General features: G+C 36.2%; 1 protein-coding gene across 1 annotated transcript; it reads left to right on the forward strand.

Annotated features, from left to right (window-relative positions):
• Positions 1–2,347: 2,347 nt before the first annotated feature.
• Positions 2,348–5,141, forward strand: LOC127454224 (transcription factor Sox-17-alpha-like). Its single transcript, XM_051721280.1, has 2 exons — positions 2,348–2,979; positions 4,375–5,141. Exons 1-2 carry the CDS (start codon positions 2,667–2,669, stop codon positions 4,992–4,994), a joined length of 933 nt encoding a protein of 310 aa, XP_051577240.1. The 5' UTR covers positions 2,348–2,666; the 3' UTR covers positions 4,995–5,141.
• Positions 5,142–16,039: the final 10,898 nt, after the last annotated feature.

Consider the following 16,039-nt stretch of genomic DNA (forward strand, 5'->3'; position numbering starts at 1 on the left):
TTCTGGATGAATTCGGTTAATTTTGAATTTTTTTGTAGAATAGTTTCATTTTTTAAATTTTAAACGAACATTCGAAACCTTCGCAAAAACGCGCGTAGCGTTTAGCGTTGACACGATTACTAAGATCACGTGTTTTTTTAAGTAAACAAATCAAACGATCAAAGAAAACAGGTCTTTGTCGCGTGTTTGCGTTTTAATATGTATATATAAAAAAATAAAAAACATAACATTTACAATGTTAATTAGTTTGTAATTTATCACGATTCCAATCCGTTAATAACGCCGGAATTACCTAGCCTATTCACTATTTTTGTATGTTATTACGGTCGAAGCGTGTTTTTTCTGGATGCGATATGGCTCAGGCTATCAAGTTTGAAGTTAGTTTCAAGATAGTTAAAGTTCAGCGGCATTTCATCATAATCATCGGGAGATCGAATTAGTCTCCAATTAGCGAATACTCAATCACGCGGGTCTCGTGAGCCAAACGATAAAACAAAAAGCTCAGCTTCAATTCGATTATCCTCAGTATCATTAGACTGTCTAACATGCATTATTCCTAAATCGTATCGATTACTGAACGCCCCTCTCTTGCCTCTGTCAAAGGGCAGGCCACAGGTTTCGCTGCTCGTCGGGTAGACATGGGCCAGACCATAAGATAAAATCTAAACCTTGATCACTGCCGTCATTGAATTAACTGAGCGGCTGTTTCTGATCAGACGGGTCTGTGTTTAATCAAGGTGTCAAAGCTTTTCATGATTCTATTATGGCTGCCATAGCTGACTGACTGCCCGAGGGTATTCACAACACAAGGGCAACAGGTGCATCAGACCGGCCCCGGGGCAAAATCTCGAGCCTCTGTTGTCTGTAGGCAAATAAGTATTTTAAGTATTTTAATGTGGTCAATTACAGAATGACAGTTCTGTCTTGGTGTGGTGTATTTTACAAGCACGTTCTTATACATATACACTTTCATATTAAACATGCAAAACTAGAACTGTTAGAACACCTGTATGACTCCAAAAATAATTTTAAACTCATATAGTTCCCCCAAGACATTATTTCAATGTCGTATTCAATAGACTCTATCAAACCTAGGAATTCCAATGCTCATTCCATTTATTGGTTCCAAACCAAAGTCATTCAAACAGGAATCCTGTGCACACTCCCTTATGACTTTCTGACTATATGGAATGCCATTTATTGGATTTGATTTTCATTATATGATGTATCTATATTATTATTTTCATTGTTTGAGTCATTCTTATTAATATGAATTTTTAAGAAGGCAACTCACAAACGTGTCTCCAGAAAGGGTTGAAATGGGATTTATTCTTGCCCTTGCAAGTGCCTCCTGTCTCATTTGCTCAGTGTGGCTTGTAGGCCACAGTGACTTCTCGAGAGCTGCCATTGTAGTCTGTGTAGTTGAAGGGTCACTGAGGCAACAAGTCCAGTCTGCAGTGAAATGATTGGGATTTATTACAAAAGAGTGCAAACTCCTGCCAAATGATCAGTTCGATACCGTACTTTCATTCTGCTCTCACTTAATTATCTCGTATCCCTAAAACAATGCTAATGGAATTTCGACCATCGTTTTGGATCAGGATGAAACAAGAATAATTCTAGATATATAATTATATCTAAATTTCAGAATCCATTATGATTGGTTCCAAATTATGATGAACTGCATAAACTGAAATTCTGAATTTGAGTTTAATTTATAATTTAATTTTTTTCCAAATGAGGATAGAAATTTCAGTCGCATTGGCTTCCCATTGGATTTTTGACATGGGATATTAAAAGGAATGTTCTGGGTTCAATACAAGTTAAGCTCAATCGACAGCATTCCCGGCATAATTATGATTTGCACAAAAATTTATTAGGAATGTAAAATAGAGAAGCAGCAAAAATCTGGGTTCCAGTGAGGCACTTACAATGGAAGTGAATGGGGGCCAATCTGTAAACGTTAAAATACTCACTGTTTCAAAAGCATAACCACAAGACGTAAATGTTATACGTGTTAACATGATTTTAGTGTGATAAAAATCCCTTACTAACCATATGTGTGTAAAGTTATAGCCAATTTTGCAACTTCGTTGCCATGCTGACATCATGCTGTAAACACCAAAACCCTAAAATGACCATAAAAACAACGATTTAAACAACTTCACAGCTCATATAATACACAAGTTTTAACAGAAGAATAAATGTAAGTGCTTTTATAAAATTACAAGCTTCACATTTCTGCCTTTATACCCTCCAAACACTGGCCCCATTGGCTTCCATTACAAGTGCCTCACTGCAACCTCGATATTTATCTATTTTTTACGAAAAGGAGGGACGAGTCGAAATTCATTTTTGCGGTAATCGACATTATACCACAAATGCTGTCGATTGAGCTGAACTTGTATTGAACCCGGAATATTCCTTTAAATGGCGTTTTAGACTATATTGCAGGCTTATGTCTCGTTTGGACACCACTGACTTCTTCAGCCAGTCTTTTGTTTAACTAGTAACGTTATTAATTTTGTCCTATGCAGTCTGCACGTTATCTCTGAGGTGAAACTTCTTGCGCTTCACACCTTTAATCCACTCCTCTGCGCACCCATTGGTCCGCGATCCTTTTAAAGCCCCACTTGATCTTTGAGGTGGACCAGGACGAATTCAACATGTTTCTCGACCAGATGCTCTCCGAAATCGAAATGGGCCCCACAGCAATGATGCTCGAGAGCCAACAGGGCCATTACGCGCCACCTCAGCGGAATGAGCCGCGCAGGACGGTTCATTGCCCCGCGTCGGGTCCATCAAGCCCGGTGTCGGTAGGCTCTGAATCCAGCTGCTCAAGTCCGGAAGCGAAATCGGCCGCGGAAACTCGGGTGAGACGCCCTCTAAACGCGTTCATCATTTGGACCAAGGAGGAGCGCAGACGCCTTGCGCAGCTGAACCCTGACCTGGAGAACACTGACCTCAGTAAAATCCTCGGTGAGTACGACACTACTTTATTGAAGTTAGTCGGACCTGTCATATTTGTAATATTGATTTTTCATCGTTTGTTTGTGAAGACTGTAATAGTGTTTAACAACAAGCAACTTTATTGCGCTTTAACTTCTACAGTCTGTATTTAAAATAGTATAAATGGTCAAAGCAGCGTTCCAGCCGCACTAAAGTAAAAATTGCAATAAAAATCGCAATGACGCGAAACAACTGTTCAGAATATCGCTGAGTGAATCGTTATTTTTGTTGCATTACTTGAGTATGAAGGAATATTCTGGGTTCAATACAAGTTAAAGTCAGTCGACAGCATTTGTGGCATAATACTTTAGTTAAAAATGCAAAAATCGCAGTTACAGTGGGACACTCACAATGGACCAAATTTGTGAGTGTTTAAAGCAAACCAGTCTCATGAAAATTCGTACATATTTTACGAGTTGGCTATTTCGTACGATTTTGTTCCTATAAATTCGTACGATTTCATCACGTGCAAATGCCCGGATGTCTAACGCGGAAGTAAGCGCGAGTTTCACATATGAGGCGTTAAGGACATACTTATTAATATTATGCCCTTACCCAAACCCCTTATTTAAACCTAACCAATCAGCAGAGTGTGTAAACATGATAGGAAGCTGTTGTGTGTGACAGAAGCAAGTAATTGTCACGTATTGGATGGAAACAATGTCCAGCGACCTCATTGGCTGTAGTGAAAGTCGTACGAACTCATACGAGTGCAGTCGTACGATATCATACGAATTAGCCAAATTTTAGAAAGGTCGTACGGATCCTGACGATTTCGCCGTGAGAGTGTGTAGGTTTAAAGGCAGAAATGTGAAGCATTTCATTTTATAAAAGCACTTACATTAATTCTTCTGTTAAAACTCGGGTGTTATTTGAGCTGTAAATTTGTTTAAATTGTCATATTTACAGTCGTTTTAGGGTTTGCTGACATTACGTCATCATGGCGTCAAGTTGTAAAACTGGCTATAACTTCACACAGATGCGGTTAGTAAGTGATTTTATCACTCTAAAATCATGTTAACGTATATTGTTAATGTCTTGTGGCTATACTTTGGAAACAGTATTTTAACGTTTACGGATTGGCCCCATTCACTTCCATTGTAAGTGCCTCACTGTAACCTAGATTTGTGCTTTTTTTTTTAAAGAAAATGAGGGAACAAGTCAAATTAAATTTTTGTGGTAATCATCATTTTGCCACAAATGCTGTCGATTACGCTCAACTTGTATTGAACCTGGAATATGCCTATAAGTCAGGGACTATATCTTCTAGCAGATGCATCACTATTCATGAGTTTTCTTAACACTATTTTTTTTTGCTTTCACGAAAATTAGAGTTCCCCAACTAACACTTTCTTTTTGTCATAGGTAAGACATGGAAGTCCATGTCTCTGGCAGAGAAGCGTCCCTACATGCAAGAAGCAGAAAGACTACGAATCCAGCACACCATCGACTACCCCAACTACAAATATAGGCCCCGTCGGCGAAAGTGCAACAAGCGTATCAAGACACCTCCAAGCGAGACCACCACCTCTCCAAATGGCTCCTTTCATCTCAGCTATATGTTCCAAGGTCAAATCCCACAACATACGTACAATCATCAGCACCCGTACAACCAAAGAAACTCCTATAATCTCCCACACAGTGGCTTTGCATTCCAAAACCACTCTTCAGCATTCCACAATGGAGCACCATCATCAAATGGAGATGTAATGTTCCCCAGTAATGCATCATTATATCTTCAGAATTCATCGTCAGTACATCTACCCCTGGCTGCATACTCATTTTCACAGCACGTCGTGCAGCAAAATGGGGTGGAGCCCCACGATTGGCGGGGAACAGAGGTGTGCGCATGTGTGCTTTGTTTGGGTGCACCTTCTCTAGAGTTCTATCTAGAACAGGTGAGATCGGACATGCTGGATCAGCTTGACCGCAGTGAATTTGACCAGTACCTCAATCCAACGCAGCCAGACCACAACAAAGAGTGACCACAAACCTTTAGTTGTCTTTTACTACCTCCATCCAGAGACTGCACAGACTGAAAACATTTAAGCTTCTTTAGCTGCTGCCAATGAATAATTCTTACTGTGAGACAGTGGACAGTGAATGTATAGAAAGAAAACTGTGTATTTATATGTGATGTTTTAGCTGCTGACATACATGCAGAAAGGTCATGTCACTGTTTACTTCAAGTTCAGTGTGTATTTATGGATGTTTGTACTTGTGTCAAAGTTCACTTTTAAGATGTTATAAATAAAATATCTAGACATAAAACATGTATGGTTCCATATTACACACATACACGTCTAGCTATCTAAATGGGGACATATTATAGACTTTATTTTGTATATATACGTATGTATAAAGCTAATTCCCAAATGTCCCCAATTTTGCTCACTTTTTGTACGTAGAATCAGAGATATAATTTCAGAAATAATATGTTCAAAGATGACAGACTTTAACTTCTTTCATAACCTCTAACACTAAAAAGTGTCTTCTAAAAAAACACTAAAATTAAACAAACCAGACAAAAACACAAAAAGCTAATGTAACGTGAGGAGTAAGACTTAATCTGTTAGTTTTGTAAGGTGGAGCAGATCTTTGTTGCTTCAAGCACATCTTTAAGTCAACAAACCCACCCACTAAAGCCCAAAATGCCCAACTATGAAGCAACTGATCAATGTGTCTGGAATTTATGCAGTGCATGGACCATTTTAACAACATCTTATGCCTTTTACATCTGCTTATTATAGAGAATCAGCAAAATACTCAACTTTCAGTTTAGGTTGCCTTTTCTGAAGCTAATTTGCCCAAATCGTTTGGTAAAATTGTCTAAATGTTTCTTATTAAAATCACTTGAAAGGGTTACTTTAAGCTTAAACACTAAAAAAAAAAAAAAAAAGCTTTAATAATAAATGTAATTTTTATATAGTGCCTTTAAAAGTAGCTTCTTAAGGCGCTTTACACTATAAGAAAAAAAAAAACAAGGATATAATAATACAAAGCATAAAAACAAACAGAATATATAAACATGCATATCAAAAAACACAGTTAATAATAAATCAGAAAACAAAAATTAAATAGTCAAGTAAAAGCTATCCTGAAGAAATATGTTTTAACCCTCCTATTGCGTTCGGGTCATTTTTGACCCAGTACAGGTATATAATCATTTTAAAATACCACATAGTTTTTTTTGTATGGAAACCAAACTTTGTGACTTTATCAAGACTACCAAAATCATTATTATTATTTTTTTTTTAGATTTCACCATGTAACAATTTTTTATTTTTATTTTATTTATATATTTTTTGTTCCTGGGTAGTAAGTGGTATTTCCTAATTGCTTATGCCTCAAAAGTATAGAAAATGGCTATTATTCCCCACAAACTTTGCTTTTGTGACCAGAACAGTGATATTTTGAAATGTACCTATTTTCCAGAACATTCCAGATAGATTCAGTGCTGAGTTAACTTGGAGTAACTTCTAGAACTTTCTAGAAATTTCCAGTAATATAAATAGTAGTAAAAAATACAGTAAATTGAAGTATGATGAGTACGGCTGGGAGGTCATAGGAGACTTCAAAATGGTGGCATTCCGGATGGGTCTCCAAGGTGGTTTTACCAAGTTTCCCTGCTATCTTTGCCTTTGGGACAGCAGGGACACCAAGGCGCACTACCACAGACGGGACTGGCCACAGCGGACCGAGTTCTCTGTGGGGAGGAACAACTTCAAGTGGGAGCCACTGGTGGACCCCCGGAAGGTGCTGATGCCACCACTGCACATCAAATTGGGCCTTATGAAACAATTTGTCAGAGCTCTAGATAAGGAGTCGGCAGCCTTCAAGTACCTACAAGCCTTCTTCCCTAAGCCGTCTGAGGCAATGGTCAAAGCCGGTGTCTTCATCGGACCACAGATAAAGAAGATCCTGGGGTGCAATGAATTCCCCAAGAAGCTCACTAGTAAGGAGAAAGCGGCTTGGAACAGCTTTGTCGCTGTGGTTCGGGTCTTCCTCGGCAATCACAAGTCCGAAAACTATGTGGAGCTGGTTGAGACTCTGGTGAAGAACTACGGCACAATGGGCTATGGGATGTCCCTCAAAGTCCATATCCTTGATGCTCATCTTGATAAATTCAAGGAGAACATGGGAGCATATTTGGAGGAAGAGTGAGGTGAGTGCTTCCATCAGGATACACTGGACTTTGAACGGCACTACCAAGGACAGTATAACGAGAACATGATGGGAGACTACATTTGGAGGCTGATTCGTGAAAGTGATTTTGAGTATAATCATAAATCTCGAAAAACGACTCTCTTCTAAATCTTTTGTAGTCATTTTTGTATTACTTTAGTATAAATACATGTTAATTTGGATTCATATGTTGTTTTTTTCAGACTTTATGTGAACGAAAAAGACACAGATTCGCCCGTTTTCTCATTGGAAATAGGTAAATTTCAAAATATCACTGTTCTGGTCACAAAAGCAAAGTTTGTGGGGAATAACAGCCATTTTCTATACTTTTGAGGCATAAGCAATTAGGAAATAACACTTACTACCCAGGAACAAAAATTGTGTTACATAGTGTTTTTAGAAGAAATTAGTTAAGAGATATAACCGTTTTTATAAAGTTGTTACATCTTTTGTGTTCCCGGGTCAATTTTGACCGAACATCATCTGTGGCTATACACATGATATTATGCAGATATTTTCACACATTTATAAATTTGTTATTTCTTATAAATACTTAACTTACATTTAGCCTCTTTCCCATACTCTCACATGTTTTTTTGTTGTTGTTGTTGTTGTTGTTTTTAGGTCTCAAAATGGGACCGATCCTGTTTAAAAACATGCACACACACTTACACATACAGTCTCACGCACACTCACACACAGAACTAACAAAACAGATGTAACAAACATAACAAATAAACTACATCAAAGGAACTGCCTAAAGGGAGGTGTGGCCAGAGCAAAAGTTCAAGCATGCATAGTCTGAATTAGGGTTGAAGGTCCACATTTTACTCTGCCGCTCTATACAGACTGATCTGATAATAAACCAGCTTGCAGCATAATCACACACAGCAGTTCATGCAATAAACACAATGCATTTTGTTTCAAAACAATTGTATACAAGTGCAGATGTTGTGTTGTATAGTTGTTTTGATGTTGTTTAGTTAATTATTAGGTTGAGTAGATTTTGACTACTGGGATGTTTTTCAGCAGTAATAATTAATTATTTAATATGGAAGTTAATAGGAGAATTCCTAGAAATTCTCAATTTAAATAATTATATAAATTTAATGCAATGTTATCTTCAAATTATATTTCATAGAAATCTTGATAAAAAACATACCTTTACATGTATCACACTGATTTAGCTGTAGTTAATGTATATTTTGAAATGTTAAAGAATTTCTAAAAAAAAATTATTTAAAAAACACTGACATCATACATAATAACATGTATATTTTTCAGTTAATGTGCCAAAAATCTACATCTTTTTACATGTATGAACAGCTAAGAAGTTTTTGATCAAAACACATGAATTACAAATGTTTTATAAGCTTAAAACTCCACCGGGTCAAAACTGACCTGCGAATGCAAAAGGTGTATGCAGATTTTGAACGCAATAGGAGGGTTAAGAAACGATTTAATACAACAAAAAGCTTTAAATACAACTAACAATCAACTCAAAACAAACATCTGGAACACCTGCGATGACTTTCTCACCTCTTATGAGTTTATATCCCTGTCAAATCTCAAGTCATCTGCTTATGACACATGAATTTGAATACATTTTCTACACGTTTATTATCTTGGTGCACCAAAGAGTGAAAGAATATTTATTTCTGGATTTCTAGATGTCTACCGACCATTTCTTGCATTAAAACTGAACGCAAGGAAACATATCCTAGATAAGCATCCCCTTTTTAAATGATCACAGATCTTTCGGTAAACAATTACAAAAGCCACATATGAAAAGATAAAGAAAGCGCTACAGGCTTGGAAGAGATGCCGTTTAACTAAAAATACATGAAACTTTCTTTAAATTCAGGCTTGTTAACACTGTGGACCTCTAGAAAGTAGTCACATTAAAAAAAAAAAAAATCACACTCTTGCTTGTTTTTTAAATTTGTCTACTAACAATGTCCAAAACTGTATGCATCATGTGAGACTTATGTCATTTTTTTTATTTATTTTTTATTATTATTACATTTCCACTACATCACTACAACAGAATTCTGTGGTGGAAATGATGCTAATGGAAATTACATTTTTAACATTTTTTTTATATAAAATGGACAACTCCTTTGTCTTGCTAAGACGAATTCATAGCTAACATTTGATGTATCCTAAATACACACAATTAAATAATGTTTTCACTCTTTTTTGCATAATTTGGCAAAAGTACAGCTTGATTGGAAATGATGGCCAATAAAAATATTCTGCTCACAAGTGATATTTCTTTAATTTCTTCAAACAAACATCTCATATTCCATCTCAAGCATGCTCTGCACTGATACTTTTGTCGACTTGGTTAAAAAGTACACTAACTTTTGAAAAAATACTTTATTTGGGGCAAAATTGTTTGGTGTGGTGGAAATGATGCCACAACTGCAGGACAGTCGTACTGTAATTTTAGAAAGATTTATAGAAATCATTTTCACACAATAAATATCAAAATGGTTTGTTTATTTCACTCTTTGTTTAGATTATCATAGATTTAAACAGGGTTGGGAGGGTTACTTTTAAAATATATTCCACTACAGATTACAGATTACATGCTGAAAAATGTAATTTGTAACGTATTCTGTTAGATTACTCAAGGTAAGTAACGTAATCTAAATACTTTTGATTACTTCTCCAGCACTAGCAGATTTTTTCACTTGTTTTGAAAAATCTGCTGGACAAAATACACTTATATTAAAAAAAAAATCTAAAACTAAAAATGTTATGCAGTGCTCATTATAAAACTAGGTCAATGCATCTTGTTTTAAGGATTTTTAGATAGTTTTAAAAGAAAGAAATACAAAAATTCTCATCAAAAATAAGACTTTTGCAGTACATCTTTGTCCTAATTGTACTGCTCTCACTAGAGAAAAAAATAAATAATCTAATGTTATCTAATGTGGATTTTCTTGATCAAAAATAAATATAATCGTGCCTGATAACGGGTGCATGTAAAAGGGCTAGAAATAGCATTTTTATCGTAGCATAAAGCTAAATGTTCACATGACAGTTTAAACAAGGTTAACTATTTCTGCTGCCCCAAACATACTCCAAAACCCCACAGAGTGTACACAACGACATCATCTTCTGATCGTATGACATCATAACCACCTTTTCACTCATAACATTCTGAGATCACAGTTTAAACTCTCCTCAGATCGCATCATTTGCGATGTATTCCAACAAAGCAGAATGTTTTTTTTAATTTAACAAATGAGAATAAAATGCAAAGTAATCTCTTCAGTAATCAAAATACTTTTTGAATGTAACTGTATTCTGATTCCCAATGATTTAAACAGTTACTGTAGTGGAATACAGAACTTTAAATATGTAATCCAGTGACATATATTTCGTTACACCCCATCCCTGGTTTTATTTTTTATAATTGACTTGTAATGGACAAGGCTAAACAGTCAAATCTGCACATAAAAGGCATTTGAAAAAATACCCAAAATAAATTATGAAGGCCAGTTAAAAAGTTTCCAAGTCAGTTGTAATGTGACCTTCATACTGTACATACTGGAATGTGTTTGTTTCAATAAAAAACCAACCCCTGGGACATGAAATTAACCGAAGTTGAAGAAATGCTGTTCAACAACTCTGGAACGCGTAATATTGATTCTGAACTATCAGCAGTTTACCAGGCAGGCCTCTCACATTTCTTAGATATTTTGATATCTAAATTCCATCAACTTTATCATTAGTTATCATCAATCATTAGTCCATTACTGTGCTGTTGGGAACATGTTTAACTCTGAGTGCTCTGGCAGTAAAAATGCCAAGAATGTTTCTAAAGAGTTAAAAATGATGTCATAGAGGTGGAGAGATATTAGTGCAACATTCAGAATGCATGAACGAATATAGCAGATGTTGGAAAAAGGAAGTGAGACAGGAAGTCGCGGGCCGAGTACCAATCATCTGGATGAACTGGCAGGTCATAAAATAAAAAAATGAGAGGAAGAGATGAAGAATAGACAGATTAAAAGGAAAAAAGAGCAACAAGAGAGTAGTAGAGCTCAACAGTCTGGTTCCGGAAGTAAAAATCCCATTCATTTTTTCCATAGGGGATTTTATTATTAACAATAACTTATAAACTTTTAAAGACCTACTGTGAGCTCCGAGGTTGTTCATCGTTGGTATATGCTTCTGTTAAAGCCATCAGTCCCTGCTATTTCAACTTTAGTTTTATTTCAACTACACTACCCATGATCCTCAGGGAGAAAAATCCACCAAATCAGAGAAAGACGTAAAATATCCGCCCACTTCTACACTGTGAATGATGCAATCGAGTCGGTTTTCCAACACTCTCAAATTACTATATCTGAATATTTTGTTTCTATACTTACGATCATCAACTTTAATCAGTACATTTATATTTCATCGTTTTCAATTTGATTACGTCATTGGCAGTGCTTCATGGGATTGTAGTTCATTTCTTCATTAAAGATGGGATTTACACAAGTTTGTAATGTTGTGATTCATCTCAGAGCTGGTTGGTTTGGTTCATGGCTTATAACTCTTTTATAAAGGATTTTATGAAATCCCTATGGAAAAAATGAGTGGGGAAAAATACTTCCAGAACCAAGATGGCTGAAAAAGTGGGTGGGCACTGATGCGTTGAGAAGATATACACATTCAGACATAAAGACTGTGATAAGTTTACTTCTTTTATATCTGGAAAATGACCATTTGGTTAAGCAAAGTTGTGCCTAACCAAATGAATAATTTCATTGCAATATAATAAGTAGCAAACCGTTGTAGTGATTTACGTTATAGATGAACATATCTGGAGTCTTAAAAGTGTGATAGGTGAACGTTTACACAGCCCAAACATCCAACCCCTTCCTCTGTGTGTGTCTGTATGTGTTTCTTTGATCTTCCTGGTATTTTTATACTCCAACTGACCTGAGACTTAAATGAGAGGGCAAGTGTGTGTGTGTGTGTGTGTGTGTGTGTGTGTGTGTGTGTGTGATTTACATACAATGTAAATGGCTTTGTGTTAAACTCTTATCATGGAAATAAAATTGTCTTTACTCCACCCCCAGTGTTTTCTTTTACAGTGAGTGTCTGTGAAATTAGAAAGCAACAAAGATCATGGTCATGTTTAATTACACATGCATTTCCATTTCATGAGAACATTTTTATTCATTTTTATTTTGTTAAACTACACAATTCAGTTTGAAATGTGAAAATCTTAAAAGAGAGAGAGAGAGAGAGAGAGAGAGAGAGAGAGAGAGAGAGACTTGACAGAACATGAAGATTATTTTTTACATTTGTTCAATTTCTTTTAAATAACAGCGGTGAAATTTAGTTACCTCTCAAAGTCTCGTGCAATTTATACGCTGGTATTTTTCAAGCATGAGTTGAACACGATGAATATTAGCAACATCTCTAAGAAATGTGTTTATTTATTAATTCACTGCAGCATTATATGTAACACAGCTTCCAAAGTATCTATTAAAGTGGGTAAAATCAACTTCATGTGTCTCCTTGTTACTATCTGGCTGGTTTGAGTATTTCTGTAACTGCTGAGCTCCTGGGATTTTCACACACAACAGTCTCTAGAATTTACTCAGAATGGTGCCAAAAACAAAAAACATCCAGTGAGCGGCAGTTCTGCGGATGGAAACGCCTTGTTGATCAGAGAGGTCAACAGAGAATGGCCAGACTGTTCGAGCTGACAGAAAGGCTATGGTAACTCGGATAACCACTCTGTACAATTGTAGTGAGAAGAATATCATCTCAGAATGCTGTTCTCTGAGATGTGGGTTGGTGCTGTTTTGGTGGAACGAGGGGGACCTACACAATATTAGGCAGGTGGTTTTAATGTTGTGGTTGATCGTGTGTATGTCTAATAGTATCTGAAAGAAGGGTATTGAAATAATCAAATTACACTTCATGTTCTGTTACGGCTGGACAATGCACTAATGTTGAAAACTGAGTTAAAGGAATAGTTCGCCCCAAAATGGAAAATTCTCTCATGATTGATTCACCTTTAAGCCATCACAGATGTGTATGTCTTTCCTTCTTCACAGAACCGAAATGAAGATTTTTAAAAGCACATTTCAGCTCTGTTTGTCCATACAATGCAAGTGAACAGGTCCCATCAGACTGCTGACTGTTTGATGGTCCAAAAGGCATATTTAGGCAGTATAAAATTAATCCACACGACTCTAGTCGAACAATGAATGTCTTCTGAAGCAAATCGATAGGTTTGTGTAAAGAAATACATAGATAATTAAAACTTTAAGAACCAAACAACAAGCTGTCATTAAATAGAACTTGAGATTTTGGACAATACTTTTACAAAATATTTTTGATAAGTAAAAACTGTGGGACTGACAGATACAGTTCGACTCTTAATGAATCCAATATTCAACAATATTATATTTCCAAATTGAATAATTTTCCATATCTTGGAAGGGACACTGTATTATTAAAAAAAAACCTCTTACAGTTATTTGATCTATATGATGGTGCCAAACAGAGCGCAAAAACCCTGGAAAATTAATTTGAGTAGAGGCTTTCTCAGAAAGCTTTATTTACCTGCAACCTGTGTGTCAGATGTAGGGTTGTTTATCAGGAGATTAACACAAACCCAGATTAAAACCTTAAAATATAGAAATCCATTTTAGAGATCAAAAAGGGCCGAGAGCAACACAGCTACGCACACCTGTATGTGTCTATTCATGTTCATGTGTGTTATAATATAGAGGATGTTATACTGTAAGAACCCAGAGCACATCCTCAGAGCCACAGAGGAGAAGTGCCTCAGTATCTTTCAAATTATCTTGATTTTTGTCATATACATTTCTTGTCATATGCAGTAAATTAGACACATTTGAGAAGAATACATATGCAAGTTACAGCAGAAGTATTTCTTCACTTAAGCCACACTTAGGGTTAGTTCACCAAAAATGACAATTCTGTCATTATTTAGTCAAACCCATATGACTTTCCTTCTTCCGTGGAACACAAAAGGAGATGTTAGGCAGTTTGTTAGCCTCAGTCACCATTCACTTTCATTGCATCTTTTTTCATACAATGAAAGTGAAATACTGCCTAACATCTTTCATTTTGTGTTGTACAGAAGAAAGAAGGTCATACGAGTTTGGAACAATATGTGGGTGAGTAAATAATGACAGAATTTTCATTTTGGGTGAACTATCCCTTTAATCTCCAAAAAGTGTTCAAAGGGACAGTTCACCCAAAACTGAAAATTCTCTCATAATTTACTCACCCTCATGCCATCCCAGATGTGTATGACTTTCTTTCTTCTGTTGAACACAAATGAAGATTTTTAGAAGAATATTTCAGCTCTGTACGTTCATACAATTCAAGTCAACAGGGTCCAAAACTTTGAAGCTCAAAAAAAATCACATAAAGGCAGCATAAAAGTAATCAATAAGACTCCAGTGGTTTAATCCATGTCTTCAGAAGTGATATGATAGGTGTGGGTGAGAAACAGATCAATATTTAAGTCCTTTTTTACAATAAATTCTCCTCCTTGCCCAGTAGGTGGCAATATGCACGAAGAATACAAATAGCCAAATACAAAAGATGAAGAATGTGGAAGTGAAAGTGGAGATTTATAGTAAAAAAGGACTTAAACATTGATCTGTTTCTCACCCAGGGTTGGGGAGTAACGGAATACATGTAACGGGATTACGTATGTAAAATGCAAAATATTAGAAATTATATTCCACTACAGTTACAATTTAAATCTCACCCACACCTATCATATCACTTCTGAAGACATGGATTTAACCACTGGAGTCGTTTGGATTACTTTTATGCTGCCTTTATGTGCTTTTTGGAACTTCAAAATTCTGGCCACATTCACTTGCATTGAAAGGACCTACAGAGCTGAAATATTCTTCTTAATATCTTTGTGTTCAGCATAAGAAAGAAAGTCAAACGCATCTGGGATGGCATGAGGGTGAATAAATGATGAGAGAACTTTCATTTTTGGGTGAACTATCCCTTTAAATGTTAGGTCTGTGAGTGTTTGCTAGGGAATGTCTCAAGAAAGTCTGAGGTTGGACGCATGACCCAGTCAGTGTATTTATTGTTATTGTAGGGCAGGGATGCCTGATAGAGTCTGTGCTCAGCTGATAGCGCCAGTGTTATTGTAAGGCCACAAGGCCATCTGATAAAGTGCTGCCATGGTTAGAAGGTCTATTTGGGATGGTGCTGAGCCAGAACCTTCAAATCCCATTGAGGGCACACGTCAGGGCCTACTCACATGTACATAAATACATCTAGAGCCTACATACTTACATACAGTGGCAAGAAAAAGTATGTGAACCCTTTGGAATTACCTGCATTTATGTATAAAATTGTCTTAAAATCTGGTTTGATCTTCATCTAAGTTACAATAATGAACAGACACAATCTTTTTTAACTAATGACACAAATTATTATATTGTTCTTGTACATACTGAATACATCATTCAAACATTCACAGTACAGGTTGGAAAAAGTATGTGAACCCCTAGGCTAATGACATCAACAAAAGCTAATTAAGAGTCAGGAGTTGGCAAACCTGGCATCCAATTAATGTAACGAGATTGGAGGTGTGGGTTAGAGCTACTTTGACTTATAAAAAGCACTCAATCATTTTGAGTTTGCTATTCACAAGAAGCATCTGCTGACGTGGACCATGCCTCACAAAAAAGAGATCTCAGAAGACCTACGAACAAGAATTGTTGCTTTGCATAAAGCTGGAAAGGGTTACAAAGTTATCTCAAAAAGCTGAGATATTCATCTGTCCACAGTTAAACAAACTGTCTATAAATGGAGATGA

Source organism: Myxocyprinus asiaticus, chromosome 2 (genome assembly GCF_019703515.2).
Source record: "Myxocyprinus asiaticus isolate MX2 ecotype Aquarium Trade chromosome 2, UBuf_Myxa_2, whole genome shotgun sequence".
NCBI classification, from domain to species: Eukaryota; Metazoa; Chordata; class Actinopteri; order Cypriniformes; family Catostomidae; genus Myxocyprinus; species Myxocyprinus asiaticus.